The 20786-nt window shown below is 38.9% G+C and overlaps 1 protein-coding gene across 2 annotated transcripts in view; it reads left to right on the forward strand.

Annotated features, from left to right (window-relative positions):
* LOC104145901 (protein AF-9) overlaps positions 1-20786 on the forward strand; it is a 138156-nt gene that overhangs the window by 66403 nt on the left and 50967 nt on the right. For both annotated transcript variants that reach the window (XM_068925631.1, XM_009677691.2), the window contains exon 6: positions 7879-8490. In XM_068925631.1, the coding sequence (XP_068781732.1) occupies positions 7879-8490 (612 nt within the window). The remainder of the gene's footprint in view (positions 1-7878; positions 8491-20786) is intronic.

Here is a 20786-nt window from a genome sequence, read left to right on the forward strand (position 1 = left end):
ACATAGCATAGTCCAGTGGAATTAGGACTAACCATTTCTTTGATCTGAACTTACTGATAGTCACATAAAAATAATGCAGAATTAGGATGACCATGAGAATATGTACCAATTAAAGCATTTATATTGTTTGTTTACTTTTAGAACATGCACAATTGTTTTCCTTCTTTTCAAGAAGGAACTCTAGTTGTATGTTGTAGTATTAGTTTATTCAGGGGGAAGGAAGGAGTAAACTGAGTTATTTACATAGAAAAGGATTCAGTGAGATCTACAGAAATGCATAGAATATGACAAAATACTGAAATAATTGTTTGATTTATTAAGTATTTTTTAAAATGAATTATTTTTAAGATAATTGTGTAGAGTCAAACTTGTGAGGTGTTACCCTTTAGGGCTTTTTAGTTATATTTTTTAAGTTCAGGGATTTATTCTTAACTTGATGTTTCAAAGTTAGCAATGTGTCATCAGTCTCCAGGTTATCAAGTTGAATGCATGAAGCTAGTAAATGATAAAAAGGTATATTTTATCTCCTGTGCATGATAATTCTAATAAACCTTTTGAGAAATATAAATATACCTTTTCAAAGCAGCAGAGAATTTATTCAGTTCAATGAAATTTTTTAATCATATTGAGGAATAAAGCACATCCTGTTATTATTTGAATGAAAAAGAAATGCAATACAACCATCTGCTTCATAAAAGAATCAACATATAATTCTTTTCTCCATTGTTTGTTACATTATTTGAGTTGTAATTTTCCTTCTGTAGCATGTGCCATTTTAAAGTATGTTACCTAATCTTATTGACATCTGATTTTGTGTGCTGCAAGAGCAATTTTTTTCAATAACTTTCACGTTCTATAGCTGTACAAAAAATGCCAATTGTTATAGCTCATTACCTTACAAGTCTTATGTATGGTTATACCTAAGTGTGCCCATTGATAAGAATGTATCACAACAAAAAGGATGTATAGAGAAACAAATTCTCTTTTTTGTCTCACTGCCTGGTTTGCATTGTATCTGAGCGCCTCACAATCTCTGATGCAGCTCTTGCAACACCCAAGGGAGGTAAGGAATGTGATTATTTTCATTTTTCTGATGAGAAGCTGAGGTAGAGTGAATCTGAGGACTAGATTGAGAGCACTTTGATGCATCAAAATGCCTAAAAAGAAGGCACTTGGCTACACCAAAGTGATGCATGGTGCTGAAAATAACTGCCCAGCTGCTCAGACTGGGACACTTACGCATATACTTGGATACTGAACATGAGTTATTTTGACACCTTACAATCAAAGTTATGGGCTCTTGTGAGGTTAGGTAGCTCTATAGAGTCTGTTTTTGAATCGCTTTGGATTAAATTAGAATGTTGACACCCATGTCTTGCATTGCATTCTGAAGTAGGCACACTGAGGCTTGGCCTAAATGAGGCTGCCCAGATTTCTACAGGAAGACTTCAGGAAAGTGCAGAAATGATACCAAGTTCTACACTAGCGCTCCACAGTAAATTCTTTCATGGGGTAGGTTGTTTTATAATAGCTTCTTACTAGAGAGACTGGCACTGAGCAAGTGACAAATGAGATGTTTTAGAAACTCTATTCAGACAGTGAATGTTTGTCTGGTGTAGAAAACTTTTTAGTGAGCATGGAGCAGGGGTTGGGTTTTGACAACAAAATGGGATGGGGGGAGAGGAGTGCTGCATGTTTGCTGCACTTATTCCTCAAAAATTAACATTCAAAATGTTAAATGATAAACCTATCACTTCTGCCAAGACAATTGCCTGCAACAACTGACCCACAGAATACTGTTAGAGCAGGCAGTATGAGGTCAGATTTACACCACAACTCAGGATTGTAGTCTATATCTGTGAAATTCTTGTACAGGAATGACTGAATTATTTGGTTACAAAATAGAGACATTCAGCAGCAATGTTGTCTGATTTAAATCATGATTTTAATTTTAACCACAGGTCCCTAGCTATTTCTTTTTTGCCTTGACAGCAATATCCAAGATAAAATAGCTCTACTCCTGGAATAAAATTAACATTACACTCTCACTAAGGAGTCTGGCATGACTGAGCCATAAGGGAATAGTCCCCTGATTAATTGCTTTCTTCTTGGTTCAAGTTTAACTGCTGTTTATTGCAATATTTAATAGTGGGAAGAGTCATCATATAAATGCAATGTTTCTTGCTAGTAGGAAGAAATATTCAGTTTCCTTCCCCTTCCCCTCAGTAATCCTTGTCTCCTCCCATCCAACATAAAACACACAAATGAGGAACTGTCTCTATATCTCATTAAAAAAAAGGTGTAAATATCTGTCTGTCTTAGGTTCATCAGCTATTTTTGGAGGAATAAAAACACAAAATAACCTTAGTTTGAGTATAATAAAAATTCATCTGATCTTTTATTATATAATTCTGGGAAATTAAAACCCTTGGGATTTTGTTTTTAGGACTTTTTGTTGTTGTGTGGGTTTTTTCCCCCCAGCTAAATTTGTTAAGTAGATTGTTGGCTTTGAACTTTGAAGTAACTCCACTTATTTTCATTACTAGAACGTGCAACAATTATGTGATGCAACGTTTTCAGTGTTCTTTTCAAGTTTCAGTTAAATATGCCTTTAAAATAGTAGCTATAGGTTATTTACCAGTCTTGGTAGTTCTTGGATGTGAACTGTCTACATGTATACATTCAGTGTGGGTTTGTACTGCAAGTATCCATACCAGAGGATTGGTGGTGGTGGGGGGGGGTGCTGTAGCAATACCCACTGGATACGCTTGCATGCTGCCTTCCTTTATTCCTTTATGCAGTCTTAGAAGTGTGAGACCTTCAGTTCTTTTCAACCCAGGAAAGTGAAAAGACTCAAAAGAATAGGAAAGATGGGTGAATAGTGTCCTGTCCATAGACAGGACAGGGAATCTTACTGTTCTTCATTTGCTGTTGTAAAATTTGATGATGTCATTGTTGGTCGTGGTGCCCCTTAATGTGAGTGAGAAATGCATTAATGTACCTTTTTCCACTGAGTTCTAGCATATATGAAGTTCTTTCAACAAGAGGGCTTGTTGCATCAACTAATTGCCTTGAGCCATCTGATCACTGAGACAGAAGTGGGAGATAAAACAGCATCTTCATAAAAATGTTGAGGGGGAACCTAGTCAGCACCAAAAGAGTGGTACTGCAGCAGGAAAAGGAAGGAAAGGGGAAACCTTACTGAGAGGGTGTAGTCAGAGAGTAAATAATACAAAATCAAGTATTGGTAATATACAGTTTAACATGAGGTATAACATATATACAGCCTGCGCTGTGGCCTAGAATTTACAGATGTCCTTGCAGTGGTGGTAAGGGAAGACCTGTAATGTTCTGATAAATTGTCTTAGTGGGTGAAAGCATTCCTGCTCCATGGGTGTCCACAAATGGATGTGTAGAAAAGCACTTAAGGAGAGGTGATATTTGACAGGTAGGGCTCTTAAGTTTTGTATCTGTAAATACCAAACTAAACATTAAGGTCAATTCTTAACTCTGAATGCATAAAACCAAAACCCAAGAATGTTAGCTTTCCCATTTATCGGCTTCAAACTACAGCACAGCCCTTCTGGACAAGGGAGACTTGCAGTGATGACAGTAAAGCTGTGCAAAGAAGTGATATTGTTGGCTCAGTGTTCATTTGCCAAAACTGAGAATACACTAACAAGTAAGAGAGAACTGTCGCAGTTATCCTTCTGTTGCATACTGTTCTGAAGTAGGGATTCAAAAATGTGGGAGTCCATTTCCTAAATTCTGTAATTTAATGTGACAACCATGCTGTTGATTGTATTAGTGAGCCCCAGTATGGTGATTCAAAAACAAAGATTTCCTCTTAGAAACATAGAGGACAAGCAGAAATACATTTCTTGACTTCAACCTTCCTTAGTGTGTGCATTCTTTCATTTTCCGGATGCTTGCAGAGTATAGTGTCTTGTGCTCCCCCTCCTGGCTTTCTCAAACCTGTGAGTATACACTTACTCCTGTTTCTGCTGCTGTCATTGGTCATAATGGTCACGGGGGCTGGACAAGCAAGAAGTCTGCTCAAGTGTGGAAAGCTTTGGGAATGTGGGATCTAATAACGCTTGTGTGTGCAGCTAAGAACAGGAGTGAATTATGAAGGGAACCATCACCACCACCACCAAAAAAAAAAATTGCTTTATGTGTGAACTAGCTTCATAAGTATCAGCAATTGGAGTTGTTTGAAATGATTTTCAGAGAACATTACTTGCTCTAAAGCAATGTTTAACCAATTTGGGAATTACATTTTGTAGCATGAAGTCATGATGTTCCCTTGCAAGATAGATGGATAATTCAATATTGTTCTTTGCCTTGAAATTCCCGCAGTTGTTAAATTTGCAGATACTTTACCTGTTGAGTAAAACAATTTTTCTGTTTTGAGAAAATCTTTGATTTTTATTGTGCTAAAATATTTAATTTTAAAATCCTGTTAGTACTGCTATAGCAAAGGGATTATGTCTTGAAGAAAAATGTGTACTTTCTCTTACTTGGATTTAATAAAAGAAGACATGTACAGGTATTTTAACAAGCATATAATCCTCTATGTTATCCTTCTGATGTTTGTTATGCAAGATCTCAAAGAAAGTATAACATTCACTTCAGTTGCTTAGACTAATGTTTGATGAATACACAAATGTAATCCATAGTATTTAAATATATTACCTGTCAAAAATTTACAAGCTCTATGTTGCAATCCCAACTTGAAAAAAAGATTTAGTTTGACGTACCACTCTCAACAGCAGAATGTGTCATTCACTCTTATTGCTTGCAGTACTTCTTAAGGTGGGGAGGAAAACAAACACTTAACAAGATTATTGATTTTATGATAAACAAGGAAATTGATTAAAAATACCTTCTGGCTTACACTAAAGTCTGTGAAGTGAATGTGAAAATTTACCCACACTCCACCCCTGCTAGCCTTCCATGTTTATGTTGGTAGAATTTTGTTAGTGAACATGTTTTTCAATTTCTTCTGTTTTCCAGATGTTATGTGCCTCATGCTATTTTCTCTCAATCACTGTTGACTTGTGCAGGGTCATTCCAGAACAGTAGGAAGTGAGAAAAGATACCTTACTTACTTAAGAGTGAATGAAGTGAGAAAAGATACCTTACTTACTTAAGAGTGAATTCATGTTTAATAGCAAGGGTTTGGCTGCCTTAATGAATGCAGGAGTAATTCTCTGAATGCATGGTCATTGAATAAATATATCATGGTAAATATATACTTGTACTATGATTTCTACAAAAACATCAGATTCCATGTTCTAGAAAATGGAAAGAAATTCAGTTTTAAAATTTTAAACCCGAGAAGGATCTCCAGTTCCCATTGTTTTTAATGCTGCTGCTCCCTAGGACCTATTTCACAGAACTTTCTGGTTAAAAGCAGCTAAAATGATTCTCCCCTGTTAGAGAGACTTAAAATACATGATATGGAAACTGATAAGAAATGTAAGAAAGAACTCAATTTAGTTTAAGTGCAGCAGACATCCTGCCCCTTCCCAGGGCAACACTTCTGGCTCTGGCATGATAGAACGGGATCCTACAGCTAAAAGTATTACTAATGAGCCCATAAGACATGACTTTGGGATTCATCTTGCATAAAACAAAATATGTTGCCACTTGACTTTACTTTCCTGTTGTTTAAAAAAATGTCTTGATTGAAGTGATCCAGTGCAAGGAATAATTAATGTATTTTTGTTTTTAATTAGTGACATGGTAAGTAAGGAAATGCCTTACATTCAGGCATTCAAATGTCATCAGAATATTGTTCACTGTTAAAGAGAATAATAGCTTTTATTTACAGCTTTGCATTTAAAATTCATTTATCTTTCATTAGTGTGACATGTTATTAGAGTGTATATTAAACTGATAGCTGACTCAGGAAATTTCTAAAGTAATCTGTGTTTAAAATAGTAGTGTGCCAGAGAGCTACAATGAAAAGTGCATATAGTATATTCTAGCCAAAGAGGCTGTTTTCTGTCTTGCTGATCACAGCCACACTTTGCTTATGTGTGGTAAAGTTGGGCAAGAATGAGATTTTTCTGCTTAATGGGAATACTGTGATTTTTAGCTGTTTTTCTTCTGCTCCAAAGTAGAAAAGGAAAAAGAAAACTTAAAGTTTTATGTTGTGAAAAATTTCTATCAAATTAATTTGTGGGATAATTTAGTTTGTGCCTTTTTGTGTTTTAGCATTTACAATGATTTTAAATGAAAATTTTAAATGCTTATTATTGTTTTTCAAATTGATGTTTCCCCAAAATGTTTTTCTTTTGATGAATGAGCATTTTTAGATAGCTTTCTGATGGAACATTTTTGCAAGCTCTGCATGGTCTCTGCTGCAACTTGGGCAAGTGATAAGGCTGCTTTTTAAATTAATCCATAGTAGAGATCTGACTTTCGGACCAGTTCTTCCTTCTGTGTTGCAAACCTGTGCCAGTGTTAGGCAGTCAGATAAACCACATTATGTATGTGCTAGAGGGTCAAAAAAGAAAAGCAAATTCTTATCACTGCAGAACGGTGAATAAACATCAGTACAGAATGATGAAAAGCAAAATAGATCTAGGTGTTTGTCCATTGGTTTTACACACATCATATAAAGATTAGAGAATTGTGGGCACTACATTCCTTTGCAATGTGTAAAGGACTTGGCTGAATCACTAAATTAAGTGTTGAAAGTCAAACCCAGAGACAACTGTTTATTGTTTTTTACCAACTAACATCCTTTTCAGTAGTTTCCTATTCTCAGTAATGCTTTCTTTGCATAAGAATCATAATGGCAAAATGCATAATTATAAGTACTCATTTAACAAGCTCTCTTTTGAGTTCAAATTTCAGTAAAGCTGTAATTTTAACACGCTGATATTCCATGTTTTGGGCCATCACTAAATTGGTTCCAGTTTCTGATGAAAATTTTAAGTTGTTTTTGTCCTGAGGAAGAGAAATAAAAATTATTCAGCTATAATATGTATAGTTGCCAACAAGTAAGGCATGAACCTGGGAATCTTTGGCATGCTGAAAGGACTGTAGCCCGTGTCATTTCTTTAAAGCTCTTCATGTTCTGCCTGTTGTCATGAGTTACAGCATTTAAGAGTTGGAAGTTTTGATGCTATTCTGGAATGTAGCAGTCAAGGAAAATTCTGGTTTCAAAGAGTGATAATCTCCTGGGTTCCTGGGCCAACATCCTTAGGGGCTTTTATCAGGAGTAAAATGTTAAATTTGCTTATTCGGTAGAAGGTCGTTATAGGATCTTGTTCCTATTGTTTTAGCTTGGCTTTATTAATGAAATACTGCTTCAGTATAAATCTATACATATAGGTAGGATTTTTATAAATTTTCATACAAATTCATTGGGGGGATGTGTTTTGCTCTAATTCTCAAATAGTTCTCTCTTGGCAACATGCAGGTTCCTACACTGATCTATTGTAATGGCTTTGTTCTGATATTTGATGGTCATGTGTCAGCATTTCCTAAACTGTCCATTTTTATGTTCATCTTATTCATATTATTTCTTAAAAGCCAAATTTTACTTTCAAGATAAAATTAACTTTCCTCTTGACAAGCATTGACAAACAATTGTAACTCCTTTTCCCCGCTACTTTGTAATGGAAAAGTCAACTGTTCGTAAATACTGAAGTACTATATTCATCTGTGATAGCTGACTGTTAAAAAAATGAATAATACAGGCTAAAGGATAGTACTTTTAAGTGAAACTGGAAATAGTGTCTTGTGTATCTGTTCTTACATAGTCATTTATAGTTTCTAGTACAGATTTTTAACATGAATCCTGCGTCCATATTATGTCTGCCTTTTGTTTCAAAATTAAGTTTGTGCTTCTCCTTGTTGCAGGACAGAACTAAGAATATGAATGCAAATAGCAGCAGCAGCAGTAGTAACAGTTTTTCAAAGCCCCACAAATTAACAAAAGAGCACAAGGAAAAATTTTTGAAAGACTCAAAAGAACATAAAAGTGCCTTCAAAGAACCTTCCAGGGAACACAGCAAATCTTCCAAAGAATCCTCTAAGAAACCCAAAGGAAACAAACTGCTGAAAGATGAAAAAATAGTTCCTAAGATGGCCCTCAAGGAACTCAAATCCATGTCCAAGGAGCCAAAATCTGAAAACATAACCATCCTCACCATAACAGGTCGACAGCAGCAAGAAAAGAAGGTCCCTACAAAAAGGTCCTCTGTTATAGATTCTGATGAACTTTCTGCTAAAAAAAGGAAAAAAAGTAGCTCGGAGTCTTTATTTAAAAGGTTTTCTAGTGCTTCCCCACTGATTCTTACTTGTTCAGCTGACAAAAAGCAAACACAAGATAAATCTCAACTCAATATGGGGAAAGTCAAAATGGACAGTGATACAGTGGAGAAGAAAAAGCCTTCTTTGCCACCATTTGGTGATACTGTGGGTCCCAATGATTCTGATAAAGAGGAGGAAAACTTGTCTTCCAAATCTGAAGTAAGTGATGTTTGATTTTTATTTAAATGTGTTGAGTATTCACCGTCCATGCGATTGTGCACCATATTTGTATCCCCCCCCGTCCCCCGACCAATTTATCAGTAGACAAAAGTCAAGGATGTTAACTAATGGCTGTTAAAACTTACACATATTCTGTTTTAATGGTACTGACTGAGTATATCACTCAACTGATTTATCTGTCAAAGTATGATTAATGAGTATATGGGAAATGACTGTAAATAACATTGCCCTATTGATTTTGATCTTTTGGAATGTGAGAGAATGAAATGTATTAAAAGGCTTGTATTGTATGTTCTAAAGCTTTGTATTCAAGCAGTAGAGAATTCAGTTAATTCAGGAAAGGAATGAGGGAATTGTTTAAAAGTTGAAATTGTTGAAAAGTGTTTAGTAAATGTGGATGTATAAAAGGATGTCAGAACCCAATCAAGTTTTTGTTTTTACTTTCTGCTTTTTAAAAAGGTTCTATAACTGATGCCAGGTTTTGTTTTGTTTTTCCCTATCTAGAATGCCCACTCAGGTGAGGAAAATTTATGCAAAATAATGAACTGACATAAGAAATAGGGTATTTTTATATAAAAGTTTGTTTTCCTGGAAGAAATTATCTACCTATTCATCTGTTTCAAACATAACTTGGCTTTGATGACTAGGATTTTTATCACTCTCCTAGCAGAATTGAGTTTTCAGTAGCACCTTTTATAGATAGATGAGAAGGAAAGGGGTGGGAAGAAAGTCTAATTTAATGCCTTTTGTTTATGCTTAGGGATGGAGGTGGTGGGCAGGTTAGAGAAAACATCTTCCCAACCACCCAGGTTGAATCTTCTTATTTTCCTGCTGTCTGTTCTGTGCCTCCGTTACCTCTACTATATTCATAGCACTATTTAAACTGTCTGGAACAGGCAATAAAAACTTTACTGTAGGAAGGCATTACCATTAGGTTTTCACAGGGGGAGAAGGAGGTCTTTATTTCTAAAGAGGCTTTTTAATGACTGTTCCCTTAGTGCACTCAAAGGCTATAAAATGTGGAAGGTATGTAATAGAACAACCCCCTCTTTATAGCATGGCACTAGTGATGTCATAGTTGTGGTTGCAACAGTATTTTTGTTTTAAAACTGTGGTTGCCACTAGCTTTATAACTTCTAATTAAAATTGCCTTTAAAACTCAAAATGTTCATTCTTGTCAGCTTTGGAAAGAATTAATTTTTATCATCTTAAAATAGAAGATTCAGCTTCTTTTAAGTTATATCAGCTAAGACTCGCTACCTACCCACAGCATAGCAGACTAATTAACATAAAGCTTAGTTTCAAAGTTTGCCTTTCATTGAAATTGGTCTCAAGTAAAGACACTCACTCTTATTGGCACCATCAGTTTTCAACTTTTTTCAAGGAAAAAAATAATTAAAATAGGAAAGCAGCTGCAACGTAACTGGAATTAAAAAGATGCAGATACTATAGATGTGTGTGCTACCCTAGCAACTTGCAGATAATTGATATGTTAAGGGAATGGAGGGCTTCTGATGCTATGATGGGTGCTTAGAATTAGTGGTATTTAATGACTGACATAATGTGTGTGTTGTCCTCTGTTGTGATTCTACAGCTTCTTGCCCAGTATCAATGATATAAAGCGTATATCCTTGTGGTTTTCATAGGATGACACAAATTCACTTGTGCTGCTGTTCACAATTTGTCTGCGATTGCCCTGCAGCATCTAGGGGGTGCATTAATTCTGCACTAAAACAGAACTGAAATTCAAAGTTTTATAGTTCTGCTATCTGCTGTTACTGAAAGGATAAGCTACCCGTGACCATCGAGAGAGAAACAGAACCTGCTGGTCTGAGCTCTAGTTTATTTTAACATTGTCATACTGGATCCTGGAACAGATAGATCTTCAGTGTGAGAGTAAGAATCATGTCCTCCTCATGGTCCATGTCATTGTATAGGTGAAAAGGATGTCTGCCATTTTTCTAGCCTTTGAGACTGTGCTGACTTAGTCAGTGGGCACATTCAGGCATAACTGTATGATACAAAATTTAATCAAATGTTATTCCATTCTGTAATAAGGTTACAGTGTTAGATATAGTTAGAATTGCTGCACACAGAATGTACTGTTTTACAAAGTGAGATTTCCTCATACACATTATTTAGGAATATACTTCAGTAGTGAAGTGTTCAGGATTTGTTCTTGAAGTGATTTTTAAAAAACCACAAAACCAAAAACAGCAAACTTGTAACCTGATTTGTGATATCTAATCCAAATCAGTACCTAAAATGTAATTGTTAATTTTGAGCAAAAGTTTTTTTTCATTTGCATTTATGAAATAGTACAAATTTAATGTGTTATGAATTGTTGTGAAGAAAATGATGAATAATTCAGCTCAAAAGGAGGATAATATTTACTCCAGTCAATGGAATGAGAAATGTTTTCATTCTCAAACACATGTGCTCTCTTTTCACCCCCTTGGTATTACTTCATATACATGTATATGTAGATCATGTATGATCTAAGATGATCTAATAGTAATGTAATATGACAGCGCTGTTGAACTTTTTTGTAGCTAAAGATGTATTATTTCCACCTAAAGTGATTTTAGTCATGCTTTTATATTTCATTAAATTCAATGTCTGAACTTCCTACAGACACATAGAGAACTACATTTTCTATCTAGTCTTGAGGGGGAGGGGTTGGAGGGTTCTTAGCAAATTTTCGTCACTCCTGAATCTTGCTCATTAACTCATATTTAAACTAATTCAGAAGCAAGCTAAGAAGTGGTACATCAGCAATCAGTCTTGACAATATTTTAAAAAACTGTCCAACAAAAAACACAGTAGGAGGAGTTCTGCAGAAATTGCACAGTTCTTATTGAATACGTTCACAAGAAGCTAGGCCTTACTTTAACAACATGTTTCTAGCTCTTAATGGTCACTTCCTAAAAGCTGTTTGCAGAACTAGGTGTAGACAGTGTTCCCTTCTCAATCAAGAATGATGGATGCATATTTTCAAATCACAGAATCACAGAATGGTTGAGGTTGGAAGGCACCTCTAGAGATCATCTAGTCCAAACCCCCTGCTCAAGCAGGGTCACGTAGAGCACCTTTCCCAGGACCATGTCCAGATGGCGGGTTTTGAATATCTCCAAAGATGGAGGCTCCACAACCTCTCTGGGCAACCTGTTCCAGTGCTCTGTCACCCTCACAGTAAAGAAGATTTTTCCTCATGTTCAGATGGAACTGCCTGTGTTTCAGTTTGTGCCCGTTGCCTCTTGTCCTGTTGCTGGGCACCACGGAGAAGAGTCTGGCCCCATCCTCTTGACACAGAATCACAGAATCACAGAATGGTTGAGGTTGGAAGGGACCTCTGGAGATCATCTAGTCCAACCTCCCTGCTCAAGCAGGGTCACCTAGAGCATATTTCCCAGGATCACATCCAGACGGGTTTTGAATATCTCCAGCGAAGGAGACTCCACTACCTCTCTGGGCAACCTGGTCCAGTGCTCTGTCACGCTCACAGTAAAGAAGTTTTTCCTCAGGTTCAGGTGGAACTCCCTGTGGTTAAGTTTCTGCCCATTGCCTCTTGTCCTGTTGCTGGGCACCACAGAGAAGAGACTGGCCTCATCCTCTTGACACCCACCCCCCCTTCAGATACTTGTACACGTTGATCAGATCACCTCTCAGTCTTCTCTTCTCCAGGCTGAACAGGCCCAGATCTTGCAGTCTTTCTTCATAGGAGAGATGCTCCAGTCCCCTGATCATCTTTGTAGCCCTCCGCTGGACTCTCTCCAGTAGCTCCATGTCTCTTTTGTACTGGGGAGCCCAGAACTGGACACAGGACTCCAGGTGAGGCCTCACCAGGGCTGAGTAGAGGGGCAGGATCACCTCCCTCGACCTGCTGGCAACACTCGGCCTAATGCACCCCAGGATACCATTGGCCTTCTTGGCCACAAGGGCACATGGTTATGCCCACACAAGGGCTGGCTCATGGTCAACTTGTCCACCAGCACTCCCAGGTCCTTCTCTGCAGAGCTACTTTCCAGCAGGTCAGCCCCCAACCTGTACTGGTGCATGAGATTATTCCTGCCTAGGTGCAGGACCCTGCACTTGCCTTGGTTGAACTCCATGAGGTTCCTCTCCACCCAGCTCTCCAGCCTGTCCAGGTCCCTCTGAATGGCAGCACAGTCTTCTGGTGTGTCAGCCACTCCCCCCAGTTTAGTATCATCAGCAAACTTGCTGAGGGTGCACTCTGTCCCTTCCTCCAGGTCATTGATGAATACATTGAACAAGACTGGACCCAGGACTGACCGCTGGGGGACACCACTAGCTACAGGCCTCCAACTAGACTCTGCACCACTGACCACAACCCTCTGAGCTCGGCCATCCAGCCAGTTCTCAATCCATCTCACTGTCTACTCATCCATCCCACACTTCCTGAGCTTACCTAGGAGGATGTGATGGGAGACAGTGTCAAAAGCCTTGCTGAAGTCCAGGGAGACAACATCCACTGCTCTGCCCTCATCTACCCAGCCAGTCATTCCATCATGGAAGGCTATCAGGTTGGTCAAGCATGATTTCCCTTTGGTGAATCCATGCTGACTACTCCTGATCACCTTGTGCTTCATATGCTTGGAAATGGTGTCACATGGAGTGACATTTGCTTTCCTCCAGTCCTCAGGCACCTCTCCTGATCTCCATGACCTTTCAAAGATGATGGAGAGTGGCCTAGCAAGAACATCCGCCACCTCCCTTCAGCACTTGTGGGTGCATCCCATCAGGGCCCATGGCCTTGTGGATGTCCAGCTTGTTTAAGTGATCCCTAACCCAACCCTCCTCCACCAAGGGAGACTCTTCCTTTCTCCAGACTTTCTCCCTGGTTTCCAGGGCCTGGGATTCCTGAGGGCCAGTCTTACCAGTGAAGACTGAGGCAAAGAAGGCATTCAGCATCTCTTCCTTTTCTGTATCCTTTTTCACCAGGGCCCCTACCCCATTCAGCAGCAGGTCCCCCTTTCCCCTAGTCTTCCTTCCCCTACTCATGTACTTCTAGAAGCCCTTCTTGTTGTCCTTGACATCCCTCGCCAGATTAAACTCCAGATGGGCCTTGGCCTTCCTAGCTCCATCCCTGCATACCTGGACAACATCCCTGTATTCCTCCCAGGTTACCTGTCCCTGCTTCCGCCCCATGTACACTTCCTTTTTCTATTCGAGTTTAGTCAGGACCCCCTTGTTCATCCATGCAGGTCTCCTGCCACCTTTGCCCGACTTCTTGCTCACTGGGATGCACCATTCTTGAGCTTGGAGGAGGTGATCCTTGAATATTAACCAGCTCTCCTGGAGCCCTCTTCCCTCTATGACCCTATCCCATGGGATTCTTCCAAGAAGGTCCCTGAAGAGGCCGAAGTTTGCTCTCCTGACGTCCAGGGTTGTGATCCTAATCTTTGCCCTGCTCCCTCCTTGCAGGATCCTGAAGTCCACCATCTCATGGCCACTGCAGCCAAGGTTGCCCCGACCTTCACATCTCCAGCCAGCCCTTCCTTGTTTGTAAGTATGAGGTCCAGCAGAGCACCTCTCCTCATTGGCTCCTCCATCACCTGTATCAGGAAGTTGTCATCGATGCTCTCCAGGAACTTCCTGGATTGCTTCTGCCCTGCTGTGTGGTCCCTCCAGCAGGTATTGGGGTGGTTCAAGTCTCCCATAAGGACCAGTGCCTGTGATCGTGAGGCTACTTCCAGCTGTCTGAAGAAGGCCTCATCGACTTCTTCGTCCTGATCAGGTGGCCTGTAGCAAATACCCACAGCAGTGTCACCCATGTTAGTCTGCCCCTTAATCCTTAGCCATAAGCTCTCAGTCAGCCCGTTGTCCACCCCTAGGTAGAGCTCCACGCATTCCAGCTGCTCTCTCACGTAAAGGACAACTTTTCCTCCTTGCCTTCCTGGTCTGTCCTTCCTAAAGAGCCTGTATCCATCCATGACAGCATTCCAGTCATGCGAGCTATCCCACTATGTCTCCGTAATTGCAGTGAGATCATAGTGACTGCGCACAGATCTCAAAATTCTCCTGTTTATTCCCCATGCTGCATGCATTTGTGTACAGACACTGCAAGAGGCACCCACGTGTGCTGATTTCCCAGAAAGGGTGCAAGAGATTTCCCCATAGTGTTGTCTTGTAGGTACTTTCTTGCCTGCATGCAAATGCTTGAGGTACCCCCCCCCCCCAACTCGAGCCCTGTTTTGTGGATTGCGTGGTCCCTATAACTCTCCCCTCCCCCTGTCTTTCCTAGTTTAAAGCCCTCCTTACCAGGTCGGCCAGCCTGTTGGCCAAGATGCTTGTGCCCCGCTTAGTAAGGGGGATCCCATCTCTGAAAGATGACGATGAAAGATGACATTCTGAAGAGTCCTTGTCATAACCAAAATGTCAAGTATCGTTAGAACATACGTGGAAATAATTCTGGTCAGACCAGATTCTGGACAATGTCAGAGCTATGCTTGACTCTGTTCACTGGGCTCCGAGCAGTTTTTAATACCTCTCAGCATGAAACCATCTTGACTGCAGCCTGTTTCTTAGTATGTTTTAGAGCATCTTGAGTGCTCTGCCAAATCATATTTCCCCATCGATGGCCCTCAAGAACTGTTGTATTCATTAGATATTGCAGGAAGGCAATGATGCTTTACCCCTGCTTTCTTTCCTTTGGCTGTAGCCCCTATTCAGTGAACTGAGGTGGGGTGCAGCTTTACATCTAATGCACTTTAATTTCAGACGGAGGAGCAGCAGCGTGTGCTCAACCCTTCTGAAAATGAGAATCATGTTCTACATAGAAGTTCCTAGTTCTAGGCATTCAAACTTGAAATGTTGGGATTAACCTTTTTGAGGTACAAGACATAGTTCTTGTACCCTCTGTCCACATCAAGTACTTGAGAGGTGGATTCTTTTCTATGTGATAAAGTGCATCTGCTAACAGCTAATCCAGCCTCTGAGCTGTCCCTTAAAACTTTAGGCTTGAGTACACAGCCAAGGTAGTTTACTGTTGCCTCACAGGTGATTAAGAAAGCCAGCTCTAATTTCCTGTGGTCAATCCCTACTTTGAGCTTCAAATACCGTGATAAATTTACAGTTGGAAATAAAGCAAAGCACATATTTGCTTAGCTGTAAACATTTTATTCTTTTTTAGTAACCTTTCTACATATAACTGAAGGATGTGAACATGTATGGTGACCTCTCTGTAGTCAGTTTGATAATATATTGCATCTCTATGTATTTTAGCTCTGTTTTTCTGTTTGCTTACTCTGATTTTTTGCAAGAGTCAAACATTAGTCTCAATTTTTCTTTATGCTGCTATGTTGACTGTATCTCTTTTCAAATGCATCAGTGTTTTAAAATATGTTGCATATTAGCAATAAATAGACTTGGTGCTCACTCATTACATTGTACATCTTTTTGAGTCCCAGTAGCATTTATATGAGCTAGCAAAGCTATTCAGGAGCCTTAGTACATTGAGACAGTTAAAAATCTCACACGTTGGCCAAGGAATTATTTTACTGGCTTTGTTGTGAAGTGTGTAAAGCAGGGAGGGGAAGGGAAAGAATATAAGATGTATGGCTTTATCAAGGCAGAGGGAGAATAGCACTGTCCACTTGAAAACTCCAAAGCTTATGCTTTCATCTTTTGATTTTTTTAAACCACTTTGAGAAAAAATTCAACAATAGGACATTTTAGTTAAAGAAAACTCTATCTGCCTGTTTCCTATATGGGACAGTGCAGCAGCATAACAAAGTGCTTGATCTTGTTTTTGCTGTCTATGATCATGAAATATGATGATGTTCTCATAATATTCCTTGCTGCTAACTCGTGTGTGAAATAGGAAAATATATTTAGTCTTGGACCCAAGTGGAATGTTTCCTCAGGCTGGAGCTGCCCCTTTTGAACTTTGTAATAGCTGCAGAATTGCAGTATTAGCTGCTCTAATACTTCTTGTTTATTTGTTACTAATTTTGTTAGGCCTATCAGGAAAAAAAATAGTGCAGTCTTAAATGAAGCTGCTGCTTTTGAAGGTTTGCTGCCAAATCTCCTGAAATTCAATGGATTAATTTTGTATCATTTCCTATTGTTGTGGAATAACTGGAATACAATTCAGGCTGAGGTCAGAGCAGCAGCAGTTTATTGCTATAGCTCTAGGGGAGAACACAGAGCAGCAGAGTGACAGCCTCTGTGGATATGAACTCCCCTAACGAGGCCGTTACAGAGTTAATATACCTTTGGATTATAAGACTTGTCCGTCACAGGACTCCAGGTGTGTGGATAAACAGAAAAGGGGAGTGAATCACTTCAGGAGAGGCAGCTCCAACAATACAGATAGTACAATTTTTTACAGACAGTACATTCCTCTGATAGCTGGGACCACAGAGTTCAGCAAGGTCATTGCAGATGGCTTTTTTGCTAGATAGGCCTGCAGAGGCCTATGAGGTGTTAACTATTTTACTTCCCCAGGCATTAAGCATTTTACTTCCACGCTATCAGAAGTTTACAATCTAGAATGATGACTAAGAGGAATTTTCCAGAACATACAGTAAACACACAATTTATTTTTTACATTTTAAAGACTGAGTAACCCCCTCAAATTTAATTTTATCAAGACACAAAAAGGACTGCCCAAACAGAGTACTACTGTGCATAGAGTATACCTCATGGACATGTAGAATTATTGCCTGCTGATTGGAGAGCACCATTCAAAATTTCACATTCTGGAGGCCTCATTGTGCTAACTGTTTGCAGGTTTAATCTAGCTGTATCTTGCTCAGAGGTGTAGCAGAGTAAGGGCACCCAGTTCTAGAGAGCATTAGTATATGTAATTATTTTCTAATTTTATTTTTAACAATTGTCTTGAGGCATGTTATAGATTTCTCTGATATACATCTGAATTTCTGTGAAGGAATTGCTTGCTGTAAACAATTATGCTGTAAACCATCTGGCAAAATTAAATTATGTTCCATGTTTTAGGAATCAGTGCTTAAGATAACAGAAGATAAGGAGAAATTGAATGATTTACACTTATCTAAATATGTTTAAGTATTCACAAAACTTGTATTGCTACCTCTGAACTATGTAAGAATGTTTAAAGGAGACTGATAATATATCCCCTATCATAGGGAGAGCTGTTTTTTTTAGCTGAAGTAAACAGCTTTTCTGATGCCTTAATGCCATAAGGGAAGATTCTTCACATATCTGGGGTAATGGCCATCAGGGATAGCACTAACTGAATCAGTGGCCCTGGCATTCATAACTTAGATTAGAAAACCATTGACTTGCAGAGATTTCCACCTTATTTTCATGCTTTAATATCATGTGTTGGTGATGAATGGGGTTTGGGACAAAATAAAAAATCTTCACTTCCTTGTGTGAGCTCATTTTAGCAATTACCATGAATAACAGGAGGAAATGGCATACCAATCCAACCAGTACATTTTTAATTATTTGAATGATCAACTATAGAAATATTATTGTTTAAACCAGGACAGGAAAAGGATAACTGTAGTTGTAGTTATTTTAGTTTCTTTCATTCTATGAATATTTTTCCATTGCCCATACTGATTTAGCAGACCTTAATTAATATGATATAACTTTATTCCAAGGATTAAAAGCATATGATTTCAAGAAAGCGTCTGTTGTGTATGCACCTTCTATAAGGAGAGTAAAATCTCAGGAGTAGATAGGATTATCAAGTGAAAAACCATGCTCTGAAGATTTTAGACAATAACAATTAGATCTCAAAGTTTCACAAGTTCAAGGAGGGGGACCACAAAGGAAATAGCCATTCTTAGTGTTCTTGATGAGTTAAATTTGTTTTGGTAATAAGCCATTAGGAATAGATAAACCTTAGCAAGTAAAATTTTACAATTTTAGCCAAAGAAAATAGTTTGTATATTTGATAGTACTACTTGATTTGTTAGTGCCATATGCAGCCTTTTTGATCCTTTGGACACTATAAAACACAAGATTGATATTCATTAGGGATATAATACAAGGAAAGAAATATTAATTTAGCCAAGTTTTTAATAATATGGTAACTTCAGTTACCTGTATCCCTTATATTAGAATTATATTATACTGCACTGTAATGGTTTGGGTCTAATTTAGTTTAAATATAAACAGAAATATTAGTTATTCTGATTTGCTAGAGATGATTTTCTTTGTTCTCATCTGGTGGTAGTAACTTGTTACTCCTGATATAACAGTTGCATAAATATTGTAGTTGATTACATGGTAAGAAAATATCACTGTTTCCAATAATAGAAAACTGATATCATAGTATTAGAAATCTATTTTTAAATCTGCAAAGGAGTGACAAGGAGCTTTTTTCTTCCAGCTTTTCACTGTAACCAAAAGATATAGAAGCTTATTTTTTAATGAAAACTGAGATTCTCACATAAGCACTTGAATCCCAGGAAGTAGGTTAGAAGAAAAAAGCAAATATAATGAGACGCTGTAAAACTGAGGGAGCTGATAGTGATGGTGCGCTAGCAGCTATACTAGCTTTCTACATATGTTTAGCTATTCAATTTTTATAAAACAGTATTTTTTTTCCTGGGATATGGTTTTGGGTGTTTTTGATCTAGAATAGCAAAGGCATAGTATGGGGAATCTGCTTGCAGCACTTTAGGAGCAAAACTGTTGTAGTTTTCAAAGATTTAGGAAAGTATTTACCTGGTGTACATGGCTTTGTGACATTTCTACATACTACATGTTTAGTATAGGGTTGTACTGGGAGGGATCTGTGAAGAGTTTGAATTATATAGGAATGAGAAGGAACTATGGAGAATTTGCAAAGTCATCGATTCCTGCTAAGAGCAGATCTCTAATGGTATGGAAATGTGCTGTAGTGCAGAACAGCATACGTAAAAAGTACATGTTGTTAGATGGCTCTCTAATAGTTTTATTGTTAATGAGAACGTATACATTTCTAGTATCAGGACCTCAGAGCTGAGAGACTTTAGAAGAACAACCTTCCTACTACATCAAAAGTGATAGCAAATTGTATGTTCACTCTCACAAACAGTGAACTGGGACTGCGTTAGCATCTGCCCCTTTCAACAGTGATAAACAAAACAGAGTGTATGAGAGAAGAAGGCAACAGAAGACCAGCAAGAAGCATTGGTTTCCCACATACCAGCTGTTGGGGCTAGCCAGAACACTGCTACCACCTATCCTCTGTCATCTCTATTTGCCCAATAATAGACCAGAAAATGTAGACTGGTTGACTGAAATTCTCTCCCTAGTTTTCTTAATACCTGTGCTAAATTTTCTAGTTTTATCTAGCTCTAAAGTTGGGGGGTTTAGTCTACTTTGTGCCCAGTTGGCTTGTGACAGTTTTATCTATACACTACATAATATGCTTTTTCAAATAGAAGCTATTAAAGTTGTAAAGTCAAACAGAAAATCCCCAGCTGAAGATTGCCTGTGTCAAATTAATTTGGCCCTTCCCCAAATTACATATATACAATCTTCAGTCATTGATTGCATACTTTCTCCCCACAGGACTTTTGCATCGAGTTCACAAGATACACAGTATTCACTAAACAAGTAACTTATTTAGGATAGCTTCATCTTCCATTGTTTAGCCCTATTTGCTATTTTCTGCATATAATTCAGACTTTGGACAGAATACAGAGCTGTTAATTTCCCTATGGGATTCTTTGTTGAGCTGCTCATATTATATTATTCTTTACAAATATTAATGTATTTCCACAAAACTTCTGGGGAAATGTGGGCCAGATAATACAGTCAGATTTGAGTGGCAAGTTTGAGAAGTTTGTGTGAGGGACCTGAGGGAACTAATAGGCCTTACTGGCCCTGACCAGCCTTACCTGGGGCCTCTGCCCACACCTCCTGCCCATGGGCCCGGGAGCCCCATTTTGGCTCAGGCCTGGGCCTTTACTCCCTGCCTGAGCTATGTAGTAGGTCTGTTTTTCTCCAGTCCTATCTCTGGCCCTGCTTCCTAGATAGACTTTAGGCCTATGTTGTAGGTAGCTTGTATCCTGGATGCCCTCTCCCTCCTGGGATGTATGTTGTAGCCCTGTCTCTGGCCCTGTCTCCTTTTGCCTGCTCCTGACTGGACTCCCTGGATGGACCCTGGACCTGGTTCATTCCTTGCCTTGTTTGGGACTGTCAGTGGGCCCTGTTACCAGCACCCTGCTCTGCCTGTTGTGTTCAGATGCTGTGAGACTGTGACCTGTTGGTGAGGGCACCCTCTGTGCTGGGGTCACCCTTGGCTCCTGGCTTGCCTTCCCTTAGGGAAC

The sequence above is a fragment of the Struthio camelus genome, chromosome W (assembly GCF_040807025.1).
Source record: "Struthio camelus isolate bStrCam1 chromosome W, bStrCam1.hap1, whole genome shotgun sequence".
NCBI lineage: Eukaryota > Metazoa > Chordata > Aves > Struthioniformes > Struthionidae > Struthio > Struthio camelus.